Here is a 26,863-nt window from a genome sequence, read left to right as displayed (position 1 = left end):
GTACTCATCTCTGACTGCTCAGTGTTTCTAAGCTGTCCAGCTTTTTAGATGTTCCGGACAGCTTTCCTGTCTGATCAGGTGAGGCTGGGAGCTATACTCAACAATGAGCCAGTCTGCCTTAGTGCGAGCAGGCCATATTCCAGGACCAGAAAATCTCCTAATTTAAGGACCAGAATCAGCCATATATGTACTCCACTAGGTTCCCAGGTCAGACCACACCACCATTTTTATTCTACAGATGAGCAAAGATGCTGGTTGTGAATATTACTTAGGCAGTGCAGGTTGAAACTTGGTCAGCTAAGATCTGAGTACTGGTGGTTGCAAGGCCTTTGCCCATTCTCCATCACAGTAGCATTAATGAGCATTGGATGTTATATGCAACTGATGATCACTGAACTCTACCTCTGAAACTAATAATATACTATTTGTTAACTACTGAATTTAAATTAAAATTTTTTTAAATCAATAACATTCCCAGTGGTAAATCCTACATATTCCTGCATAATCTCATTGGAGCAAGACTGGAGTGGGGGCTCCCAATAAATGACCTACAATGCTGGTGGAGCTGGATGCCCAACATGAGCTTTTTTCCTCTCACTGTAGGAACCATAGGCTCAGGGGAAACCTCTCAGTGGAGTGCTATGCCAGCCTGGGGTGTGGAAATGTGGTCCTCAAGTAGCAGTTTCTGTTTATTTTCTAATGCCCATTTCTGGTCTCTGTGGTTCAAGAGGGTCTTTCAACCTTACCCCTATATTTAAGGATTTTCTCAGTGGTATCGTGTCCATTGATAGTTGCTTGCTTTGTTGAGTTGAGTATATATATGTTGAGTATATGAAAACAAAGTCAAGAATGACTTCCATTTGTGTGATGGTGATGTCATGAATAAGCTTTTTAGTTTGATATACTCCAATTTATTGATTTTTGCTCTTGTTGTTTGTGCTTTTAGTGCCACATTTTTTTCATGTTTTTTTTAAATTTTTTATTGGTGTTCAATTTACCAACATACAGAATAACCCCCAGTGCCCGTCACCCATTCACTCCCACCCCCCGCCCTCCTCCCCTTCCACCACCCCTAGTTCGTTTCCCAGAGATAGCAGTCTTTACGTTCTGTCTCCCTTTCTGATATTTCCCACACATTTCTTCTCCCTTCCCTTATAGTGCCACATTTTTTTAATTGTCCAGACCAATGTCAAGAAATTCCTTCTCTTGGTATTTCTCTAGGATTTTTATGGTATCAGGATTTATTTCAGTCTTTAATCCATTTGAATTAATTTCTGTGAAAGGTATAAATTGAGGCTTCAATTTCATTTTTCTCCATGTGTTCTCCGGTTTTCCAAACACCATTTGTTGAACACACTATCCTTTCTCCATTGAGTGTCCTTGGCTCCTTTCTCAGATATTAGTTGATTGTCCATGCATTGATTCATTTTGGGGCTATTCTATTCCATTGGTCCATGTGTCTACCTTTATACCAGTAAGATACTGTTTTATTTTTAATCAAAGTATTATTGACTTATGATATACTAATAAATTATAATTATATCATAATTAATAATTATAAGACTATGTCAATTAATTTGTTGTTACAATATATTAAATAATCATATATATTAATTTATAATATAATTAATTTGTGATATATTAATATATTAATTGTAATATACCAATATAATATGTGTACAACATAATGATTCAACATTTATATACATCAAAAATGGTCACCAAAATCAGTTTAGTTACTGTCTGTTATCATCCAAAATTATTATAATATTGATTATACTGTCATTGCTGAACTTTCTATTCCATGACTTACAATATGACTTAAAGATTGTACCTCTTAAGTCCCTTCACCTATTTTGCTCACCCCTCAACTCTCTCCTTTCTGGTCACAAGTTTGATCTTTGTTTAATAAGTCTGCTTCTAATTTTTGGTCATTTCTTTTATTTTTAAAATTCTATATATAAAGGAAATCTTATGGTATTTGTATTACTTCCTCTAACTTATTTCATTTAGCATCATAACCCTTAGATATATCCATCTCAGAAATGCTATAAATTCATTTTTATGACTAATATTCCACTGTACATTTATACTGTGACTTCTTTATCCATTCATCTATTGAAGATACTTGGGTTTGCTACCATATCTTGGCTATTGTAAATGATGCTGCAATAAACATAGAGGTGCACCTGTCTTTTCAAATTAGTGTTTATGTTTTCTTTGGGTAAATTCCCAGGAGAGGAATTACCGGATCACAATGTATTTCTATTTTTAATGTTTCCAGGAATTTCCATTCAATTTTCTATAGTGGCTTCACCAAAATTACATTGTAACCAGCAGTGTGTGGGGATTTGCTTTTCTTTACATCCCTACATACCATTGCTATTTCTTGTCTTTTTTATACTAGCCATTCTGATAGAAATGAGGCAATATTTTATTGTGGTTTTGGTTTGCCTTTCCTGATGGTAATTGATGTTGAACATCGTTTCATGTGTCTGTTGGCCATCATATGTCATTTTGGAAAAAAAAAAAGTCTATTCATGTCCTCTGCCCATTTTTTTAATCAAATTATTTGCTTTGTGGATTTTATTGGTATTGAGGTATATGAATTTTTAAAAATATATTTTTCATATCAATGCCTTATAAGAAATATATCACTTGTAAATTCTTCTGCCATTCAGTAGGCTGCCTTTTAGGTTTGTTGATATTTTCCTTTGTTGTGCAAAAGCTTTTTACCTTGACTAGTCCCAATTGTTTATTTTATTTTTGTTGTTCTTGGCTTAGGTGAAAGATACCAAAAAATATTGCTAAAATATATGTCTAAGAGTATAAAACCTGTTTCTTTTAGGAGTTTTATGATTTCAAATCTTACATTCAGGTTTTTAGTCCATTTTGAGTTCATTTTTGCACATGGTGTAAGCAAGTGGCTTACTTTCTTTCTTTTGCATATAGCTGTCCAGATTTCCCAAGACCATTCATTGAAGAGATTATCTTTTTCCCATTGTATATTCTTGCCTCTTTTGTCATGGATTATTCATCATATAAATGTGATTTATTTCTGGGCTCTCTCTTTAATCTGCTGATCTGTATGCCTATTTTTAAGCCAGTACCATACTATTTTGATTACTATAGCTTGGGAGCTTAGTTTGAACTTTGTGTGTGGATACCTCCAGCTCTGCTCTCCTTTCTCCAGATTATTTTTTGGGCTAATGGACTAATTTTTGCTTTCATACAATTTTTTTGCATTATTTTTTCTAGTTCTGTGAAAAATGTTACTGATATTTTGACAGGGATTACATTGAACCTGTAGATTGTTTTGAGTGGCACGAACATTTTAACAATATTCTTCCAATCCAGGAGCATGGCATATCTTTTCATTTATTTGTATCACCTTGAATTTCTTTCATCAATATCTTAGAGGCTTATTGTGAAGATCTCTCACTCCCTTGGTTAAATTTCTTGCTAGGGAATATAAAAAATAGTGAAAGGGAATAAAGGGGAAAGGAGAAAAAATGAGTAGGAAATATAAAAGGGAGACAGAACATGAGAGACTCCTAACTCTGGGAAATGAACAAGGGGTGGTGGAAAGGGAGGTGGGCGGGGGGTGGAGGTGACTGGGCAACGGGCACTGAGGGGGCACTTGATGGGATGAGCACTGGGTGTTATGCTATATGTTGGCAAATTGAACTCCAATTTAAAAAATATGTAATAAAAAATTTTTTAATCATAAAAAAATAAATTTCTTCCTAGACATTTTATTTTTTGATGCAATTATAAATGGGATTGTTTTCTTAGTGTCAATTTCTTTTTTTTAAATTTTTATTTATTTATTTATGATAGTCACAGAGAGAGAGAGAGAGAGAGGCAGAGACACAGGCAGAGGGAGAAGCAGGCTCCATGCACTGGGAGCCCGACGTGGGACTCGCTCTCCGGTCTCCAGGATCGCGCTCTGGGCCAAAGGCAGGCGCCAAACTGCTGTGCCACCCAGGGATCCCTCTTAGTGTCAATTTCTATAAGTTTATTATTATTCAAGTTTATCTGTATAAATTACTATACTTTTATCTGTATAAGAATTACAAGTTTGTATAAGAGCACAGAGACTTCTGTATATTAACTTTATATCCTCCAACTTTACTAAATTTATTAGTTCTAATAGTTATTTCATGAAGATTTTCTAGATATTGTATCATTTCACTTGCAATTAGTGACAATTTAAGATTTTCTAGATATTGTATCATTTCACTTGCAATTAGTGACAATTTTACTTACCTTATTTCTTCTCATCTAATTGCCATGTCTAAGATTTCTGGTACTATGTTCCATAAAAATGGTGACAGTGGACATTCTTGTTTTATTCCTGATCTTAGAGAAAAGCTTTCAGCTTTTTATCATTGAATATGATGTTAGCTGTGGGTTTGTCATATATGTCTTTGTTATTTGAGGAATGTTCCCTCTATACCCGTATTTAAGAGTTTTTATCATGAATGGATATTGAATTTGTCAAATGCTTTTACTGCATTTATTAAGATAATTATATGATTTTTCCCTTTATTTTCTTAATGTTGTGTATGATGTTGATTAATTTTTAGACATTGAACCATTTTTACAACCCTGGAATAAATCCCACCTGACTGTTGTGTATCATTCTTTTAATATATTGTTGAATTCGGTTTGTAATTTTTTTTTTTTTTTTTACAGATTTTTGCACCTATGTTCCTCAGGGATATTGATCTGCAAGTTTCATTTTTGTGGTGTCCCTATATGGTTTTGGTATCAAGGTAATATTGGTCTTCCATAACGATTTTTTTCAAGATTTTAGAGACATAGAGACATATAGAGAGAGGCAGAGACACAGGCAGAGGCATAGGGAGAAGCAGGCTCCTCACAGGGAGCCCAATGCAGAACTCAATCCCAGGACCACAGGATCACACCTTGAGCCAAAGGCAGACACTCAACTGCTGAGCCCCCCAGGCATCCCTGTAGAATGAATTTGGAAGGATTTTTTCCTCTTCTGTTTTTGGAATAGTTTGGAATGATATAGGTATTAAGTCTTCTTGAAATATTTGGTATAATTCATCTGTAAAGCCATTGGCTCTTATTTTTTAGAGAATTTTTTAATTACTAATTCAATTACATTACTAATAGTCTTTTTAGACTTTCTATTTCTTCCTGATTCACTCTCAAATGGTTGTATGTTTCTGAATGTATATATTCTTATAAGTTATCCAATTTTGTTGGTGGATAATTTTTTTATTTTGTCTCTTATAAGCCTTTGTGTTTCTGTGGTGTACTACACTAGGATGTATTTTAGTTGTAACTTCTCCTGCATTTCTGATTTTAATTATTTGAGTTCTCTATCTTGCTTTCTGCACAAGTTTTACTAAATGTTCATTAATAGTTTTCATATTTTGAAAGGAACAGCTCTTAGTTTAATTGATTTATTTTTAGCCTTTATTTCATTTATTGTGCTCCGATCTTTATTATTTTCTTCCTTTTTCTAACAGCTTTGTGGGCTTTTTTTCTTTTTAGTTGTTTTAGGTATTAACATACATTCTTTAATTGACATATTTCTTTTCTGGATATAAGCTGGTATCACTATAATTTTCCCTCTTAAAATTGCTCTTGTTGCATCCTGAGGATTCTGAAATGCTCTGTGTCCATTTTCATTTGCCTCAAGGTACTTTCTCTTTGATTTCTTCATTCACCCATTTGTTATTGAGGAGCAAGCTGTTTATCCTCCACATATTTTTTTTCCATTTTTTTTCTTGTAATTAATTCCTAGTTTTATACCACAGTGGTCAAAAATGATTGCTTCATAGGATTTCAGTCTTAAATTTATTAAGACTTGTTTTGTGGTTTAACATGTAATCTATCTTGAAGAGTTCTCCATGTGCAATTGAAAAGAACATGTATTCTTCTCTATGGAGTTGGAATATTCTGTGTATGTCTGTTAAGTCCATCTAATCTAACGTTATGGAATGCCTATTTCCTTATTGATTATATTTCTGTATGATCTATCCATTGATGTAAGTGGGATGTTAAAATTACCTATTGTAAAAGAATACATTTAAAAATACAATAAAATACTGTATTGTTTTACTGATAATTTCTCCTCTTTTAAAATTTTATTTATTCATGGGAGACACAGAAAGAGAGGCAGAGACACAAGCAGATGGAGAAGCAGGCTTCCTACAGGGAGCCTGATGCAGGACTCGATCCCAGGACCCCAGGATCATGGCATGAGCTGAAGGCAAATGCTTAACCACTGAGCCACTCAGGCGTCCCTAATTTCTCCTTTTATAGCTACTAATATTTTCTGTAAGTATCAATTTGCATCTATGTTGGATGAATAGATATTTACAATTGTTGTATCATCTTGTTGGATTGAAAGCTTTACCATTAGGTAACATCCTTCTTTGTCTCTTGTTATAGCCTTTGTGGGGTTTTTTAAGATTTTATTTATTTATTCCTGAGAGACACAGAGAAAGAGGCAGAGAGACAGGCAGAGGGAGAAGCAGGCTCCCCACAGGGAGCCCGAGTGGGACTTAATCCCTGGACCAGGATCACGCCCTGAGCCAAACGCAGATGCTCAACTGCTGAGCCACTCAGGCATCCCCAGCCTTTGTGTTGAAGTCTATTATGTCTAATATAAGTATTGCTACTCAGATTATTTTCGTTTCCATTTTCATGGAATATTTCATTCAGGTTTTTTTTTTTTTAATTTCCAGTCTGTATGTGTCTTTAGGTCTATAACAAGTCTCTTGTAAGCAGTATATCAATGGCTCTGGTTATTGTTGTTGTTGTTGTTGTTGTTATGGTTCTGTCATGCTACATCTTTTGATTGGATTTATTTCCTCCACTTACATTTAAACTAATAATTGGTAGGTATGTACTTATTGCCTTTTGTTAGTTACTTTTAGGCTGTTTTTGTAGTTTGTCCTTCTCTTGCTCTTTCCCCTGTAATTTGATGGCTTCATTTAGTGATATATATTGATTCCTTTCCTTTTTATTATTTGTGTATCTATTACACCTTTATGACTTGTGTTCAATGTTCATATATAACACCCTCTATGTATGGCAGTTTATATTAAAGTTGATGGTCATTTATGTTCAAACACATTGTAAAAGAACTACATTTTTACTCCTATGTATTTAGTGTATTTGACATCTTTTTATTTTGCGCATCCCTTAACTAATTATTGTAGATAGAATTGATTTTTTAACCACTTTTGTCTTGTATACTGCAATAAAATAGGAGTGCATCTATCTTTTTGAATTATTGTTTTAACTTTCTATGGGTAAATACCCAGGAGGGGAATTTCTGGATCATAAGGTATTGCTGTTTTTTAATTTTTGAGGAAATATAATAGTTTTCCATAAGGGCTAACACCAATTTACATTATGACCATCAATTCATGAGAGTTTCCTTTTCTGCACATCTTTGCAAAGACTATTTTTTTGGTCTTTTTGATACTACTCATTCTGACAGGAATGAAGTGATAGTCTATTGTGATTTTGATTTACATTTCCCCGATGATTAGTGATGTGGATACCTTATCACGTTGTCTATAGCCATCTAGATCCCATTTTTTTTAAATTAGAGTATTTGTTTTGATGTTAAGCTGCATGAGTTTTTATATATTTTGTATATTAATATCTTATCAGTAATATTATTTGCAAATATCTTTTCCTATTCAGTATGTTGTCTTTTATTCTTGATAGTTTCCTTTGCTGTACAAAAGCATTTTATTTTGATATAGTTTCAATTTCTTATTTTTCTTTTGTTGTTCTTGCCAGAAGAAACTGACGCAAAAAATTGCTAAGACCACTGTCCAAGAGTTTAAAACCTCTTTTCTTTCATGAGTTTTATGGCCTCACATCTTACACTTAGGTCTTTAATCCATTTTGGTCTTGCACATGTTATAAGAAAGTTGTCTACTTTCATTCTTTTGCATATAGCTTGTCCAATTTCCCATCATCATTTTTTTTAAAAGACTATCTTTTCCCCATTGTATATTCTTGCCTTTTGTCATAGATTAATTCACCATATATTTGCAGATTTATTTCTGGGCTCCCTTTTACAATCCATTGATCTATGTGTGTATTTTTGTGCCAGTACCGTATTATTTTGATTGGTATCACTTTTAGTTTAAGTTGAACTCAAAAGGGTGATACCATCAAATTAACTCCTCAGAATATTTTAGTTATCTGGGCTATTTTTGGTTTCATTCAAATTTTATTAGTATTCTAGTTCTGTGAAAAATAATAGGGATTGCATTGAATCTGTAGATTGCTTCTGGTAGTATGGACATTTTAGCAGTATTAATCCTTCCAATCCAAGAAGCACAGTATATCTCTTCATTTGTGTCATTTTTAAAATATTTTATTTATTTATTTATTTATTTGAGAGGAAGAGAAAGACAGAGAGCATGTACAAGCAGGGGGAGTGGTAGAGGGAGAAATAGTCTCCCTGCTGAGCAAGGAGTCCAATGTGGGTTTCAATCTCAGGATCATGGGATCATGACTTGAACCAAAGGCCACTTAACCAACTTAGCCACTAAGAAACCCCATCATCTATGTCATTTTTAAATTTCTAGTCAGTATCTTATTGTATTCATTCTACAAGTCTTTCATTTCCTTGATTAAATTTATTCCTAGGTATTTTTGATGCAATTATAAATGGGAGAATTAATGTCAGTACCTAACATTCATAGTTAGTATATATAACAGATTTCTATATATTTTGCATTCTCCAATATTACTAAAGTTAATAGTTCTGATAGTTTTTTGGTAAAGACTTTAGGATTTTCTATGTATAGCATCATTTGACCTAAAAATAGTGACAGTTTTACTTCTTCCTTAGCAATTATGGTGCATTTTATTTCTTATCTGACTGTTGCAGGTATGACTTCAGTACTATATTAAAGTGGTGACTGTAGACATCATTGTCTTGTTCCTATCTTGGAAGAAAAGCTTCTTACCAGTGATATGATGCTAGCTAGCTCTGTGGGTTTGTCATATATCCCTTTATTGTTTGGAGATATTTTTCCTCTATATACACTTTGTTAAGAATTTTTTATCATGTATGGGCGTTAAATTTGTCAAATGTTTTTCTACATTCATTGAGATGATTATATAGTGTTAATCTTTCAGTTTGTTAATGCGGTATATCATGTTGATTGATTTGCAGATATTGAACCATCCTTGCATCATTGCTATAAATCCCATTTGATTGTGGTACATGATTGTTTTACTGTATTGTTGAATTCAAATTGCTAATTTTTTATTGTGGATATTTTCATCTCTGTTCCTCAGGGGAATTGCTTTTTAATTTTTTTTTTTGTAGTGTCCTTGCATGCTTTCAGTATCAGGGTGATGATGGTATAGTAAATGAATTTGGAAGCATTCCTTCATTTTTGAAATAGTTTGAGAATGATGGATTTTAACTTTTCTTTAAATATTTAATAGAATTCACCTATAAAGTCATCTGGCATTGACTTATATATGTGCTTTTTATTAATAATTAAACTTTATTCTGGTGATTAATCTGTTCATATTTTTTATTTCTTCCCAATTGACTCTTGGAATATTATATATTTCTAGGAATTTATAAATTTCTTTTAGGTTGTCTGATTGGTTGGTATAAGGTTTATTTATTTTTTTGGTATATAATTTATTGTGTAGTCTTTTATAACCTGTTATATTTCTTTAGTGTTGGTTATAACTTTTCTTCTTTCTGATTTAATTGACTTCTCTCTCTCCTACTTTCGTGATGAATCCAGCATCCTGCTCTGTGTCCATTTTTATTTGCTTTAAGGTATTTTTTTACTTCCTCTTCAATTTCTTTCTTCACCAATTCATTGTATATGAGTTTAGCCTCCATGTGTTTGTACCATTGCCAGTTTTTTGTGTGTGATTGATTTCTAGTTTTATACTGTAGTAAAAAATAATGCTTAATATGATTTCAGTTTTCTTAAGTTTATTGAGACTTATTTTATGGCCCCAATATGTAATTTATATTGAAGAGCTCTCCACGTGCACTTGAAAAGAATGTGTATTCTGCTGTTTTTGGATGGAATGTTCTATATACACTTGTTAAATCCATCTGATCTAATGTGTTTAGATGTATCTAATCTGTTAGATCCATCTGATCAAAACTGCAGTTTCCTTATTTATCTTTCTGAATGATCTATCCATTGATAAAATTAGGCTATGACAGCCTTGTACAGCCACCTGGGCTGCCCCCAGCTTTTTTTTTAATTCCCGTTTATATGGAATATTTTTTCCATTCCTTTATTTTCAATCTGTATCTTTAGTTCTAAAATAATCCCAGTATATAGATGGGTCTTTTATGTTTATCTATTCAGGCCTGCCATGGCTTTTGATTAGAGTATTTACATTTAAAGTAATTATTAGGAGCAGCCTGGGTGGCTCAGCTGTTTAGCACCAGCTTCTACCCAGGGTATTATCCTGGAGACCCAAGATTGAATCCCACGTTGGACTCCCTGCATGGAGCCTGCTTCTCCCTCTGCCTGTGTCTCAGCCTCTCTCTCTCTCTCTCTCATGAATATTTAAATCTTTTTTTAAAAATAAAGTAATTAGGGGATCCCTGGGTGGCGCAGTGGTTTGGCGCCTGCCCTTGGCCCAGGGCGCGATCCTGGAGACCCGGGATTGAATCCCACATCGGGCTCCCGGTGCATGGAGCCTGCTTCTCCCTCTGCCTGTGTCTCTGCGCCTCTCTCTCTCTGTGACTATCATAAATAATAAAAATTTTAAAAAAATTAAAAAAATAAAGTAATTATTAGTAGATATGTACTTATTGACTTCTAGTTAATTACTTTTTGGTTGTTTTGTAGCTTTTTATTCTTCTCCTCTTGCTCCCTCCATTTAATTTCATGACCTCCTTCAATGCTATGCTTTTTAAAATTTATTACATATCTATTGTAGACTTTTTATTTCTAATTACCATGAAGTTCTTATATAACACCCTATATATATAGCAGTCTATATTAAGTTGATGGTCTGTAAGTTCAAACCCATTCTAAAAGCACTATATTTTTACTTCCTCCAGTGTATTTTATGTATTTGATATTTTATTTTACATTTTTATTTCACATATCCCCCTATTATTATTGTAAATATAATTACTTTAAATATAATTGATTTTACTACTTTTGTCATCTAGCCTTCAAATTTGCTTTATAAACGATTGATCTACTACCATTTTTAAAAAGATTTTATTTATTCATGAGAGATACAGAGAGAGAGACAGAGACATAGGCAGACAGAAAAGCAGACTCCCTGTGAGGAGCCTGATATGACACTCAATCCCAGGACTCTGGGATCCCAATCTGAGCCAAAAGCAGTTACTCAACCACTGAGCCACCCAGGAGACCCTGATCTACTACCATTACTATATATTTGCTTCTACCAATGATTTTTTTTAAAAAATAATTTTCTTTTACTATGACTTTATCTTTATCTTCTGCTTAAAGAAGTCTTTCCTTAAGATTTATTTATTTATTTTAGAGAGAGAGCATGTGAGCAGGGTGAGGAGAAAAGGGAGAAGGACAGAATCTCAAGCAGAGTCCTCACCTAGTGTGGAGCCCAATAGAGGGCTCCATCTCACAATTCTGAGATTATGACCTGAGCTGAAATTGAGTCAGATGCTTAAATAACTGAGCCACCCAGGTGCCCCTAAAGAAGTCTTTTAACATTCTTGTAAGGCCAGTTTAGTGGTGATGAACTTCTTTAACTTTGATTGTCTGGGAAGTTCTATCTCTCCAATCTGAATCATAAACTTGCCAAGTCCATATTCTTAGTCATAGGTGTTTTCCTTTCAGCACTTTGAATATATTAGGCCACTCCCTTTTGGCCTAGAAAAATTCTGCTGAAAAATCAGCTGATAACTTTATGAATTTCCCTTGTATATAACAATTTACTTTTCTCTTGCTGCTTTTTTGTTGCTGTTACATTATGCTGTGCTCACTAGTTACCACATTTCATCATACAATACTATTACAGTACCAGTGACTCTATTCCCTATGCAATACCATTTATCTCATAAATTATTCATTCCATGGCTGGAAGCCTGAATCTCTCACTCCCCTTCTCTAATTTTCCCCATCCCTCTACCACCCCCCACTCTCTGGCAAACATTGTTCTCTGTATTTATGGTTCAGCTTTTGCTTTTTGTTCATTGGTTCTTGTTTTCTTTTTCACATATAAGTGAAATCATATGATATATGTCTTTCCCTGACTTATTTCACTTAGCAAAAACCCCTCAAGGTTAAAATATGTTGTCACAAAAGGCAATCTTTTATTTTCTATTATGACTGAATAATATTCCATTTTAGATATAAAATGTGTGTGTATATTGTATATATACCATACATATTCTTTATCCATTTATCTATTGATGGATTCTTTTGCTACTTTTAAGATTTTCTTTATTTTTAATTTTTGACATTTTAGTTATTATGTGTCTTGAATGAAGATCTCTGGGTGCATCCTTTTTTGTGCGTTTCTGAGCTTCCTAGACTTAGATGTTCTGTTTCCCTCCCCAGGTTAGAGAAATTTTCAACTATTATTTCTTCAAATAAGTTTTCTGCCCCTGTGTCTGTTTTCCTTTGGGGTAACCTAAAATGTGAATATTAATATAGTTGATATTGTCTCAGAGGTCTCTTAACATATCCTCATTTTTAAAAATTCTCTTTTCTTTTGTCAGCTTGATGATGTACACTACCCCGTCCTCCAGATCACATTTCTTCCACTTCATCTAATCTGTTGATTCCCTCTTGTGTATTTTTTATTTCAATTATTGTATTCATTAGCTCTGAATTTTAAAAAATATTTTCCATATCTTTGAAGTTTTCATTGAGCTTATTCACTCTTCTCTCAAGACTGCTCGATATCTTTATCAGTACTTTGAACTTATTACCACATAGAATGCTTTTGTCCATTTTGTTTAGTTTTTTTTCTGGAGTTTAACCTTATTTCATTTGGAAAATATTTCTCTCCCTTGTTGTCTAACTATTTTTATTTGCTAGATAGATCTCCTATTCTTGAAGGGTATGGCTTTACATAGAAGGTGTCCTGTTGGGTCCAATAGTGTAATCCCTGATGGTCACCAGGGTCAGCCTCTATGGGTGTCTCCTGCATGGGCTGCATGCACCCTCCTTTTGTAACTGGGCCATAACTGCTGCTGGCACACAGTTGGGTGGGGCTGGACCCTGGCCCAGCTGACTGAAATGCCTGGCCACAACTACTGTGTGCATGCTGGTGTGTGGGGCTTGCCTCTGGCACATCTAGATGAGAGGCTCAGCTGTACCTTCTGTGGGAGTGCTTCTGTCTGGGATTGTCATCCTCCCAGTACGGCTGGCTTCAAGACTCAGCTGTGATTATTATAAACATGCTGGTGGGCAGGATTGGTCCCCTCCTAACTATAGCAGGAGTGAATTTAAAAGGGCACCAGTCCCTATCAATGCTATTCACCATGTATGGCAAGGCAGGAGCTGTGTTGGAGGAGTTTCTGCTAGGGCAGGTGGGTGAACAAGGTTGGTCCACAGGAGAATGCCAGGGCAGAGTGAGTGGTGCTAACAAGTTAGATGAAAAGCATCAGAATTGGCTCCTACTAGCATCAGGGCACCTATGCAGGATGAAGAGCAATAAAAATTCCACCAAACAGTTATTCTGTTCCCAGAGAAATTTCCTACAGATCCCTGCCCATCCAGCACATGCCCTAAAATTAGTAAACAAATACCCTTATGTATAGGCCTGGTGCTTTGCAAAATTCTTCTTCTGTGCTCTTTCTAAGAGAAAGTGATATTGTGCAGGGACCCATTTTCCTCCTGTTATTGATTTCTCATTTCATTGCATTGTGGTCTGAAAAAGATACTTGGTGTGATTTCAACCTTCTTACATTTGCTAGGACATATTTCATGACCCATCATGTAAACTGTACTGGAGGATGTCCCTGTGTGCTTGAGAATGGATACTGTTGCTATTGGGTAGAAATATTTGCACATACATATCTCTTAGGTCTATTTAGTCTAAAATGTCATCCAACTCCATTATTTCCTTATTGATTTTCTACCTGAATAATATCCATTCTTGGAAGTAGTGTGTTGAAATCCCTTGCTATTATTGCATTGCTATTTTTTGCTTCACATCTGTTAACAATTTTTAAATATATTTAGGTGCTTATATGTTTAGAATCATTTTATCTTCCTGATGAATTGATCCCTTTATCAATATGTAATGACTTTCTTTCTTGTCCTACATTTTGACTTAAAGTCTATTTTGTCTGATATGAGTAGAGCTACCCCTGTGTTCTTTTGGTTTCCATATGGCTGAAATATCTTTTTTTAATCCCTTAACTTTCAGCCCGTGAGTGTCTTTAAACTTAAAAGAATCTCTTGTAGGCAGCATATAGTTGTATTTTGTTTCTTTTTCATTCATTCAGCCACTCGGTGTCTGAATTTAATTATAGAATTAAAACATTTACATTTAAAGTACTTATGTTAAGAATTTACTATTACCATTTTACTGTTTTCTTATATCTTGTAGTTTCTTATTTCCTTCTATTCTTGCTACCTTTCTTTGTGAATTGATGATATTTATTGTAGTGGTATGCCTTGGTTCTTTCTGTTGTTTCTGTACATATTATAGATTTTTGTTCTGTGGTTATCATGAGGCTTTTATAATATGTCTTATAGATATAACTTCTATTTTAAACTAATAACACTTTCTATTGCATAAGTGATTTCTATACATTACTTTTAACCTTCCCACAATATGGTGATTTCTGAATTTACATTTTCATATTGTGTGCCCATTAACTAATAATATAGTAGCTCTTATACTTATTTTCGACATTTTTGTCTCAACCTCTATTTTGATTTCAGATTGATTTAAATGCTGCCAATGACAGTATTAAACTATTTTGAACTTGACTACATATTTGCCTTTACCAGTGAATTTTACACTTCTATATATTTTCACTTTACTGATTATTATACTTTTGTATTTGCTTGAAGATTTCCCTTTAATAATCCTCATGGTGCAGGTCTAGTGGTAATAAATTTCCTCAACTTTTGTTTATCTGGGAAGGTCTTTATTTTTCTGTCATTTCTGAATGACTACTTTGCTAGGTAAAATATACTTTGTTGACTTTTTAAAAAAATTTGTTCATTTTGAATATATTATACTACTCTCTCCTGTCCTTCAAGGTATTTGCTGAGAAATCTGCTTTATAGCCTTATTGGGATTCTCTTGTATAAAATATTTTTTTATTTTGTTCCTTTCAAACTTCTTTGTCTTTTGATTTCTGAGAACTTGATTATAATGTGTCTCCGTGAAGATCTCTTGGGTTGAATCTGAGGATCTTTTAGCTTCCTGTACCTAGATGGCCATATCCCTTCTAAGATTTGGGAAAATTCCAGCTGTTCTTTCTTTGAATGAATTTTCCTTCCCTTTCTTCCTCATTTCTACTTCTGGGACTCTCATAATATAAAATCTCTATTTCTTTGGGATCATTTACTGGAATATTATTTTGTTTCTTTGCTCATATCATGTTTCCTTGACTTTTTCTTTTCTAATGGCTTTGTATTTGATGTCTGCACATCTAAGGGTGCATTCACCTCTCTCAGTATCTTTTTTTTTTAATTTTATTTCTTTATTTATGATAGTCACACACAGAAAGAGAGAGAGAGAGGCAGAGACACAGGCAGAGGGAGAAGCAGGCTCCATGCACCGGGAGCCTGACGTGGGATTCGATCCCGGGTCTCCAGGATCGCGCCCTGGGCCAAAGGCAGGCACTAAACCGCTGCGCCACCCAGGGATCCCAACCCAGTATCTTTAGCCTGGCTGCAGTGAGTAAAGACTTTCACCTAGCAATGGCCATAAGAGCACCACTTTCATGTCTTTAGTTCCTGAGAAGGCACAGTGGCAGATTCTCCATTCCACTCTATCAGCTGAGGTTGATGTTTGTCTGAATGTAAAGCTTTTCTGTATTTATGACTACAGAGGATCTGTAGATGGTAGTAGCAGGTAGAGCTATTGAGATCTTCAGAGTAACAATGGCTGTATACTTTCTGTTCCTTTTTTTTTTTTTCTGCCCCTGTGGACAGAATTTCTAGCCAGGCAGATCTTTCATGGTACCTGGTGTGTAGTGTGCTGGCATTGAGAGGGCTCACAACAGTATTGGAGCCAGGATTCTAGAATCTGGCACAGAACTACCATAGCACCTGGGTCCTGGAGCACAAGTCTTTTGCTGAAGTTGTGGTACTGGTGTCTAGTGTTTAGATATCCCATGGTACCAATACTTGGATATCAGCAGCTCACTACTGATACCCAGTGACTCTGGCAAGGGGAAGGAAAGATAGAGCAAAGGCCTGGGCCCTGGGAGGACAAAGTACAGTGGAGTTCAGCTTAGAAGGCACAGTACAATAGCACAGCCTGGGATTTGGGGTCAAAGTCTCATTTCTGATCCCAGGAGACAGTCACAAAATAGCAGCATGACTCCAATGACATCCAATGATCCAATGATCATCATCACAGTGATGTGATGGAACCTGGAATACTGGGAAGAGAATAGCAGGGCAAAGCCCTGGAAGTATATTCAGTGCTATGAACTGGGACCCAAGGGACAACTCTGGCACAGGATGGAGCTTAAGGCATCATTATCACCCCCCACTCTAATCAGAATGAGCCAGAGCCTTGATGTGGGATGGAGGGCAAATTTCAGGGCAGCAGCAGTAGTTGTCCAAGTTCCTCTGTGAGCTTGGAAAAAGTTGTCAGTTATTTTTTCTAAATAATTTACCTTCCTATTTCTTCTGAAATCTCCTTTTTTTCTAGTATTTGTTCTTCTATTGGAATCTGTAGATTACAGAGATGGTTTTTTCCATTCTTTCTCATTCTTTTTATTTGTTCTCCTTTGGGTTACTTCAAACGTCTTATTTTCTGACTCACTTATTTTGTCTTTCATTTGCTCTAGTCTGCTGCAGATTCTATCTATTGAATTTTATATTTCATTCATTAAATTCTTTAGCTCCAGAATTTGTTTGGTTCTTTTTAACAAATATATCTCTTTGACAAATACATCATTTTATTCATTTTTTCTGATTTCAGTGAATTGTCTGCCTGAGTTTCCTTGTAGTTCATTGAATTTTCACAAAAGCATTCTGATTTTCTTATCAACTAAATCACATAATTCCATGTCCCTGAACTTGATCATTTAATTATTGCTATCTTTTGGTAATGACAAGTTTCCTTGATTTTATTGATTTCTTTTTTTACTGTTTTTCATAGTTTTCTGTTGCTGCATTTACATTTGAAGTACTAGACACCTTTTAAATCTTTACTAGATGCTTTCAGATTGAATATACTTCTAATTGATATTGTATATCTTGAATTTTCTCAACCTTCTTGGTTTTCTAGAAGGGAGTGATATGGCTAAAGTTTGTGATTTCTCTATTATCCATGGATATTGTGTCTTTCTGACAGCATTCAGTACACCAGACTTGCTCCCACTGCAGTGGGTGGTGCACACAAGAAATTGGCCATGGAGGTATGGGTTTAGCTCTTGGGCCATCGGGAGTTCCTGTGAACTCACTGGGGAGTTCCTTGGGTGTGGTACTCCCAGAGGCCCATGAGTGTAGTCTGTGCTGAAGTCCTAACTGCAATCAACAGGAACTGTACCTTTTAAAATATCCTTTGATATTCTAATCTTTCCCAAACTTCTACCCACCCCTACTCAGTCATAGAGGTTCCACCTTAGTGTTCTGGGTGCTGCTAGAGAGAGATCGGTTTTTCCAACATGGGTCACACAACTAGGTAGCTAGGTACTCATTTAGTTCTCTCCTTTTCCCTGTGGGAGAGATCACCTCTGATAGGTCAGCCTCGTGCAATGTTCACTTGATGGAGGTGGCAGTACAGGGAAAATCCTCTTACCATTTCTACTATATCCAAACTCATTCATAGATACAGATATAAATAAAAATAAATATAAATATAAATATGAATACACACAGATAGAAAACACATGGGGGTACATATATAATCTTAGGAAGGCCACACTTCTATAAATTCTGTCTTGTTTGTAGGTATCTGCCCAGGTCAGCACACTCCAGGTCTTTCCCCAACATGCCAAAGGGGACTAGAGCTGGTTAGCTTGCTCTGTTTGATCTACAGCTGGTGCCAAGGTCTGTCTACTTGTTACCAGATTTATATGTAGGTAAGACTATTCTCAGGTCCCTTGGCATATGATGCTAGATCCTACAACATGCATAAATATGCTTGTTTACAGATAGATGTCTCATTGTTTAAAATGGTGCACCAAAAGAAAGAACATCTTACACCACCATGATGCTGATGTCACTCTTGATCACCATTTAAAGTATTTTTTCAATTTCATGTCCTGGTCCAGAATAATATAGTGAGAAAATTATGTACCAAGTAAGAGCTTCAGAACCCATTTGTGTGTCCAACTCCCACCCCCACCCCAAGATCTAGTATCAGAAACTGAACTCTGCTTTCAGAGTGGCCAAGAGCAAAGATCAGCAAAAGGAGACTGTCATAGCTCTCCAAATCAGGTCTAAAGTCCCACACAGTCACCCATGGTCTCTGTCCAGTCTCATTGATCCCAGCCACTGCATAGCCTGAATATCTCATAGCCTTCTTTTACTCAATGAATCTTTTTTGTTATAACTCTTATTACTTGTTACTGAGTCTATTTCCAGGGTTCACAGGTCTAAATCCCATGAGAGTTTAAACTAGATTGCCTTTTACAGTGACACCATTTTTACTTCAAAGGGCTTTGCAAATTAGAGACGGAGGAATTAGCCCTATTCCAAGCACAAGCTCAACTTTTTGAAGACACTTGGGCCCAAATCTTTTATGGCAGATTCTTAGAAAATAAGACTATAACTGGTCCTGCATCTATGTACTACAACATTTCTCTATAATGCCTTGCAGATGTTCCACATTAAGTAGCCATAAGTGTGAGGGTCCCAGTCCTCATGTTCTGACTTGATCCAGTGTTAGAAATATCGAAAACTACTATCACTGAGTATCAAGCAGGGAATGTTTACTATGAATACTAATGCAGAAACTATGCCATAAGTCAGTCCTCCCCTGACTCTGTTGGTTACCATACCATTAATGTTTTATGTTCTCCTCTTAATTCTGTGATCATTATTTCCTAGTTTTTCATTTTCCCCCAAATAAAGTGTGTTCCCAAGGTTAAGACCTTAGAAACAGAAGTTTTCTGGTTCTGGAGTTAGAAAGAACTTGATTATGAAAAATATCTTAGGCATTGCTCCTTTTTGCAATAGAAAGTAGATTCTTAGTGGGCTTTACAGTTCTGTTGTTATGGTCAACCTAAGTTATAATTGGTAATTTTAATTTTGCTAGAAAATTATCTATTTTCTCTACATTTTCAAATCTCTCATGAAATTGCATATAATGGTTTTTAGTCTGTGTATGCTTGTGGCTGCATCTCTGTTTCATCTCAAATGCAAATATATTTGTTTTCCTTTCCACCCAACCTTTATATGTTGGGCTTTTCTCTTCCACTTGCCTTTTTAGAAGACCTCACCCATACTCATTGTTTTAGTTTATCTTCAGTCCTAATCTCTTCCTTGAGCTGTAAAACTGCAAATCTTCACTGCCTAACCTAACTTTCCTTATGGACCTTCCAAAGGCACCTCATATATGTTGTACAAATGAAACTCATCACTTCCTGTTAGCCTAGATATCTCTACTCTTTTATTTCAGTGAATGGCATAACCATCTGTAAGCCCTATATTCTCATTAAATCCTGTTTGTTGTATATCCTAAATACAGCTTAATTCTATCTACATTATCTACATTATCTCTATTGCCACCACTACTGAGTTACCAGAATTGCTTTCTTGAATGTCGATACTGCCTGGTACATGGGCTCCATAAATTTCTTTTGTCATCTCACTAATGGATTCTCTTTAGCCTAAGCAATATCTTTTTTATTTTAATTTTGAAATAAATTCAGACTTATAGAAAAATTGCGTAGATATTTAAAGTTATATCTTCTTGATTTCTTTAACATTATGTTTTTATCTTTTTGTCACTTTTTTATCATTTTCAGCTTAAAGTCTCTTTTGTGTGACACAGTTACCTTTTGTTGAGTTTGGGTGGTGGTTTGCTTGAAATATTTTTTTGATCCCTTCACTCTCAGTCAATAGGAATCTTGGCTTTTTCAATCCATTGAGCCATTCTATGTTTTTTGATTGGAGAATTTAATCTATTTACATTTAAAGTAATTATTGATATGTAAAGACTCCATATTGCCATTTTTATTGCTTTCAGTTTTGTAGATCCACTATTCTTTGTTTCTTGTCCTGCTGTGTCTTTTGTGTGTTTTGATATGCTATAAATATGCTTTGATTTTTGTATCATACAGATACAAAATCTGTGGAATAACTACAGATTTTGTCCTGGGCTAACATGAAACTTACAGAAGATATGTTGAAATTATAACATTCTATTATAAACAGAGTGAAACCACAATTTCAATGGAATTCTTATGCTTTCCATCTCCTAGTCTCACATTTTAGATTTTTGATGTTATAATTTACATGTAATATATTTTATACTGTATAACTAGCACAGATTATTATAGTTATGATTATTTTTCCTACCTTTGCTTTTAAAACTAGAGTTGTAATTGAAATATGCACAACCATTAACATATTACAGAATTTAACTTTGACTACACATTTGCTGTTACCAGGGAGGTTTGCACTGTCATCTTATGTTTTTATGTTGTTAATTGGTGTCTTTATTTCCACTCAAATAACTGTTTTTAGCATTTCTTATAAAACATGCCTCATGGTAATGAATTCCCTCAGCTTTTGTTTATTCAGGAAAATCTCAATCTCTTTTTCATTTCTGAAGGACAGCTTCCTTGGGTAGAGTATTCTTGGTTGATTTTTTTTTCAATATTTTGAATATCTTATCCCATTCTCTTCTAGCTTGAAAAGTTTCTATTGAGATATCCACTGTTAATTATGAGGGGTTCTTTATATTTAACTTACCTCTTTTATCTTGCTACTTTCACAATTCTTTGTCATTGATTTTTCACAACTATTATTATTATTATAGATAATAATGCTATCTATAGGCCCATTCTGGTTCAATCTATAAAGTTACTTTGGGCCTCTTGGATCTGAATGTCCATTTCTCTCCCCAGGTACATTTCAGCCATTATTGATTTAAATATACTATCTTTCCCTCTCTCTCATTTTTTTGGAATTCCTATAATGCAAATAATGTTCTTTTCATTCTGTCCCATAAGTCCCACAGGCTTTCATTCTTGTTCATTCTTCTTTTTTTTCTTTTTTGCTCCTCTGACCAGTGTCAATCGTGTCCTGTCTTCCAGATTGCTCTTCTGCCCCATAAGTTCCACAGGCTTTCTTCACTCTTGTTCATTCTTTTTTTTTTTTTCCTTTTTGCTCCTCTGACCAATTCCAATCAAGTGTCCTGTCTTCTAGATTGCCGATTCTTCTATCAAGTCAGCTTTTGAATCCCTTATTAAGTTTTTTAGTTCAGTTATTGTATTTTTTTAAGCTCTAGGATGGCTCGGTATGTTTTTTTATGGTTCCTGTTTTTTCTTAAACTTCTTGATTTGTTCATGCATTTTTCTCTAAATTCATTTAGTTGTCTGTGTGTTCTTGTAATTCATGTGAATTATTTAAATAGAGGATTATTCTGAATTCTTTGTTCTTAAATATCCACATTTTGGGGGTCAGTTATTAGAATTTTATTAGTTTCCTTTAGTGTTATCATACTTACTTGATTTTTCATGATCCTTGATTCCTCACAATTATACCTATGCATTTGAGTAAGTGGTCTCCTCTTTCAGAATTTTCAGATTTGTTTTCACAGAGATAGTTCTTCACCAGTCACCTCTGTTTGGGTTTCTGGATATGCCATCCTTGTACAGTTGGGGCCTACTATTAAGGTATATTTTCATACAAGAAAAATTGTTTGAGCTCTGAGGCTAGGGATGGAGAGGTGGGGAGGTATGCCCCTCTCTGAGAACAATTGTATAAAACTACAAGCTTTGCTCCTGCTCAAGTGAGGCTCAGGAATGGGCTTCAAACTTTCCTGGATTTTCTCAAGTTTTCCATATGATCAGGACTGGTATTACACTCAGCAGTAAGTCAGACTATAAATTAACTTCCATGCCCTAATAGGGCAGCACATCAGGTTCTAGGGGCTGCATGGCTTATTGTTTGGGAACCCAAGACAGGCAAGACTGTTTACTGAATGTCCTAGTCAGGTGAAGCCATTGTTTTAGCTCTACAGACAGGGAAAACCATGGACTATACTTTCTAAGTTCCACTGTAAGCATGACTGTTTGATAGGTGATGCAGCTTCCCATGTATTCTGTAAGGTCCCTGGTGGTGAGTTAAATTCTGTATTCAGCATAAGTGGAGCTATGGATTAGTTTTCCTGCCTAATTACAGCAGGAGAAGCAGCTTCTGAGGCACTAAGGCTCCTTGTTTGGGGTCTTGATTTAAGCTGACCCATGCCACTGGCTGAGCACGGTCACTGGCTTGGCTCTGGGGATAATCAGATCTGCCCACATGACTCTTGCCTGGTTTAAGCATTTCTGGGTTATGTACCAGTTTCCAGGTGTTTTCATTGGCCTTTCCTGTCAGATGGGGCTGGGAGCCATGTTCCACAGTGGGTGAGGCTATTAATTAATGCCACTGCCTGAACATAAAAGGGAAACCCTCTATGCCAAGAACTAGATTTTCTCTGAGGACAGTCAGTTCTGCCCACCATCCTTTCAGTTCAAACATTGTTAACTTAAAAGCTTCTGGGGGTATATGCCAGCCCTTCATGTCAGATGGAACTGGGGCAATGCTCTGTAGCAAATGGGGCTATGACTTAGTTCTCCTGCCTGGGTGAACCTGGGAGGACCCACTTGAGGCAACTCCCAAATTTCTAAAAAAGATCTTCAGGGGCAGAGAAGGAGGAGTCATGCTTACTCCCCACTGGTTATACCCATGACTAGCTCTTCTGCACTGACATGGGTACACCATGCTCTAGAACTAGTAAAACTCTCTGAGGATCTGCAGGAGGCTGTACCCCATGAGTTTCCTGGTCAGACTGTTCCACTGATTTAGTTCTTTAGGTGAGAAAAGACACAAGTTGGGACTACTACTGGGCTCTGTAGGTACGGACTCAGTTTGCCAAGATCTGAGTGGCAGTGTTTGCAAGACCCTCCTGTCTCCTCCATCAGGGATCCCCAGTGGCTGAGCCTGGCAGATTCCTCTGTTATTCCCACGGGGCAAACTGGAATAGGGGCTCCCATGAAATGACCTACAATACTTGGGGAATGTTTTTACATTGGGTTCTCTTTTCCCACCAGGGGAACTATGGATTCCAGGAAGACCCCTTAGCTACTGGCATCTTGGAGAGTCAATGCAGTCGGCTTGTAACCATTCCTCTTACCCTTCTATTGTTATTAGGTCTTCGTGGTGGAGGGGTTGCTTCAGCCTCACTCTCATGCTCTAGGATTCTCTCACTGATGTCTTGTCCATGAGTAGTTGTTAGTTGTTCTTTTGAGAGGAAATGATGTCATAAACAGTCTACATTGCCATCTTTGTGACATCATTCCTGGCACTCTCTTCTTCTGTGTCCATGTTAGGCTTGTTCGTTTTTGTATTGTTGTAGCCTTATGTTTTCAACATAATTTGGTAGTAGAATTATATGGTGATAAATTAATGTTTGTTTATTTTCTTATATTGCATTCCAATAATTGAATGTTTCTGAAGCAAAAACTATATATATATATATGTAATATTATAAATTATGTTTATAGAAACCATCGCTTAATAAACTGATGTATCTGGCTTTTTAATTTTATTATTTTAAGTTTTAACATGCATGAACATAAGTGGACAAAAAGTTGTAAACATATAGCTCAACTATCACAAAGTGAACATTTGTGTAACCTCCATCTAGATCAGGAAGTAGAGTATTGCCAGCATGTTAGAAGGACTTCTAATGCCTCTTCTCTGTTTCTTAAAAGTAACTACCATGACTTTTAATAATATACTTTGGGTTTTTCTGTTTCTTGAACTTTATATAAATATAATCTTATAATATATACTTATTTTTGTCTAGCTATTTTTGTTTGCTTTCTGGTTTTTTATTATAGAAAACCTTTTGTATATAGACCTTGTATTTAATGACCTTACTAAGCTTATTTATCGATCCTGATATTTATCTGTATGTATTTACTACAGAGTTTACTATTTATAAAATTATGGCATTTGCATTTAATAAAAAATTTATTTCTGCTTTTCCTACCCTTGTATCTTTTTATTGCCTTATTTTAATTACTAGGAATTCTAGTACATATTTTTTATCTTCAATTTCAAGAGGAAAGACTTCAACATTTAACTTTGAAGCCCAATTACTACAGATTTTTGTATATGTTGATTAAAGGAAGCTGCTTTCTATTTCTAATCTTCTAAGGCTCTTTTGTTCTTGTTGGGGTGGGGTACTTGGAGTCAGATACTTAATTTTTTTTCTAGTTGTACTGAGATATAATTCACATATAACATTGTATTAGTTTAATAATGTATTAATAATTATTTGATATTTGTATATATTATAAAATGATTACCTCAATAAGTCTAGTTAAATCCAATAACTCGCAGTTACATTTTTTTCTTCTGATGCAAACTTTTAAGATCTATTCTCTTAACTTTGAAATATAAAATACACTATTATTAACTATAGTCAGCATGTTGAACACTACATCCCCAAAACTTGTTTATCTTATAACTAGCGGTTTGTATCTTTTGACCACCTTTAGCTATTTCCCCACCACTCAGCACCTATATCTAGCAACCACTAATCTGTTCTCTATTTCTATGTTTGGCTTTAGATTCTGCATATAAGTGAGATTGTACACTATTTATGTTTCTCTGTCTGACATTTTTATTTAGCATAATAACCTCAAGGTCCAACCATGTTGTCACAAATGAAAGGATTTCTTTTCTTCTTTAATACCTGAATAATATTCTACTTTGTATGTGTGTATACACATAGAGACACATAACATAGTACATCTCCTTTGTCTATTCATCTGTCAATAACACACTGTTTCCATGCCTTGGCTCTTGTAAATAATGCTGCAATGACCATGGGGTTGCAGATACATCTTTGAACAATGATTTAATATCCATTGAGTATATGTACACAAAAGAGGATTTCCTGGATCATATGGAAGCTCTACTTTTAATTTTTTATAGTACCTCCATACTGTTTCCCATAATGGTTGAATGAATGAACATGCCCATACACAATGCAGAAGTGTTCCCTTTTTCCACATTATAGACAACTATTATTATTTGATGACAGCTCTTTTAACAGATAAATACATGTCTCACTGTGGTTTTAATTTGCATTTCTCAGATGAAAAATGATGTTTAATACTGACTCTAGTACTTATTACTTTTGGGAACAAGTCTATTTAGTTCCTATGCCAATGCCTTATTAGGTTTGCTTGGTATATTTATTTTTTTGCTATTGAGTGTATGACTTTATATATTTTGTATATTAAATCCTTATCAGATATATCATTTATAAATATATTCTCTCATTCAATAGTGTGACTTTTCCTTTTGTTGAGTATTTCATTCACTATGTAGAAGCTTTTTAGTTTGATACAGTTATGCATGCTTATTTTTACTTTTGTTGCATTTGATTTTGTATGCTAAAAGGAGTTTTAAAGTTTCAATTTCTACATATTTTTTGAGTTCATTTTTGTGTATGGTGATATAGGTCTAATTCAATTCTTTTGCACATGGCTGTCCAGTTTCCAACACCATTTGTTGAATAGATGGTCCTTTCCTCATGGTATATTCTTTGACACTTTATCATAAATTTATTGACCATATATGCATGAGTTTATTTGAAGGCTGTCTTTCTGTTTCATTAATATGTGTGTGTGCATTTATGCCAATTCCATACTGTTTTGATGAGTGTATTTTTAAATGTACTTTGAAATGATGAAGTGTGATGCATCTAGCTTTTTTCTATCTTGAGTGTTTGAGGTCTTTTGTGGATCTACATATTTTAAGATTGTTTTATTTCTATGAAAAAAATGCCATTTGAACTTTGATATGGATTGTGTTGAATCTGTCAATCACTTTGGGTACTGTGGACATTTTAATAGTATTTATTTTCCCAATCCATGAGCTCAGAATATCTTTCCATTTTATTGTCTTCATTTTTTCCATTCATGTCACAGTTTTCAGTGTACAGATATTTCACCTCCTTGAGATTATTAAATTTATTCTTAGGTACTTTATTCTTTTCTCAATTTTAAATGGGATTTTTAATTCAGATATAACTGACATAATATTTTGTTACTTTCAAGTATACATAATGATTCAATATTTGTGTATATATTGTGAAATAATAACCACAAGAAGTCTAGTTTATATTTGTCACCACGTTCAGTTACATTTTTCCTTGGGATGAAATTTTAAGATCTATCTCAGCAACTTTCAAATATACAATACAGTATATTAGCTATAATCACCATGTTTTGCCTTATATATCCTGTGACTTATTTTATAACTGGAAGTTTTTACCTTTTGAGCCCCTTTACCCATTACACACACTCCACACCCCAGCCTCTGACAACCACGAATTTCAACCTATGACTTCATGGGTTTTTTTCTTTAATATTAGAGAGATTATATGGTATTTTTCTTCCTCTGTCTGAATTATTTCACCTAGCATAATGCCCTCATGGTCCATTCAAGTTATTACAAATGGAGAGATTTCCTTCTTT

The 26,863-nt window shown here is 34.9% G+C and overlaps 1 protein-coding gene across 17 annotated transcripts in view; it reads right to left on the bottom strand.

Moving 5' to 3' along the window:
- Window positions 1-23,617, bottom strand: part of LOC144306406 (uncharacterized) — a 148,945-nt gene extending 125,328 nt beyond the window's left edge. For 15 of the 17 annotated variants that reach the window (XR_013373506.1, XR_013373505.1, XR_013373507.1 and 12 more), the window contains exon 1: window positions 23,503-23,617. Coding sequence is in view for 1 of the 17 variants with exons in the window: in XM_077885835.1 (XP_077741961.1) it covers window positions 23,503-23,558 (56 nt within the window). In the remaining 16 variants the exon portion in view is untranslated. The remainder of the gene's footprint in view (window positions 1-23,502) is intronic. The other 2 variants (XR_013373512.1, XR_013373514.1) reach the window with 1 other exon arrangement.
- Window positions 23,618-26,863: the final 3,246 nt, after the last annotated feature.

This window comes from Canis aureus, chromosome 37 (genome assembly GCF_053574225.1).
Source record: "Canis aureus isolate CA01 chromosome 37, VMU_Caureus_v.1.0, whole genome shotgun sequence".
Lineage (NCBI taxonomy): Eukaryota > Metazoa > Chordata > Mammalia > Carnivora > Canidae > Canis > Canis aureus.
The sequence above is the reverse complement of the archived record's forward strand: the minus strand, read 5'-3'. Positions and strand labels throughout refer to the sequence as shown.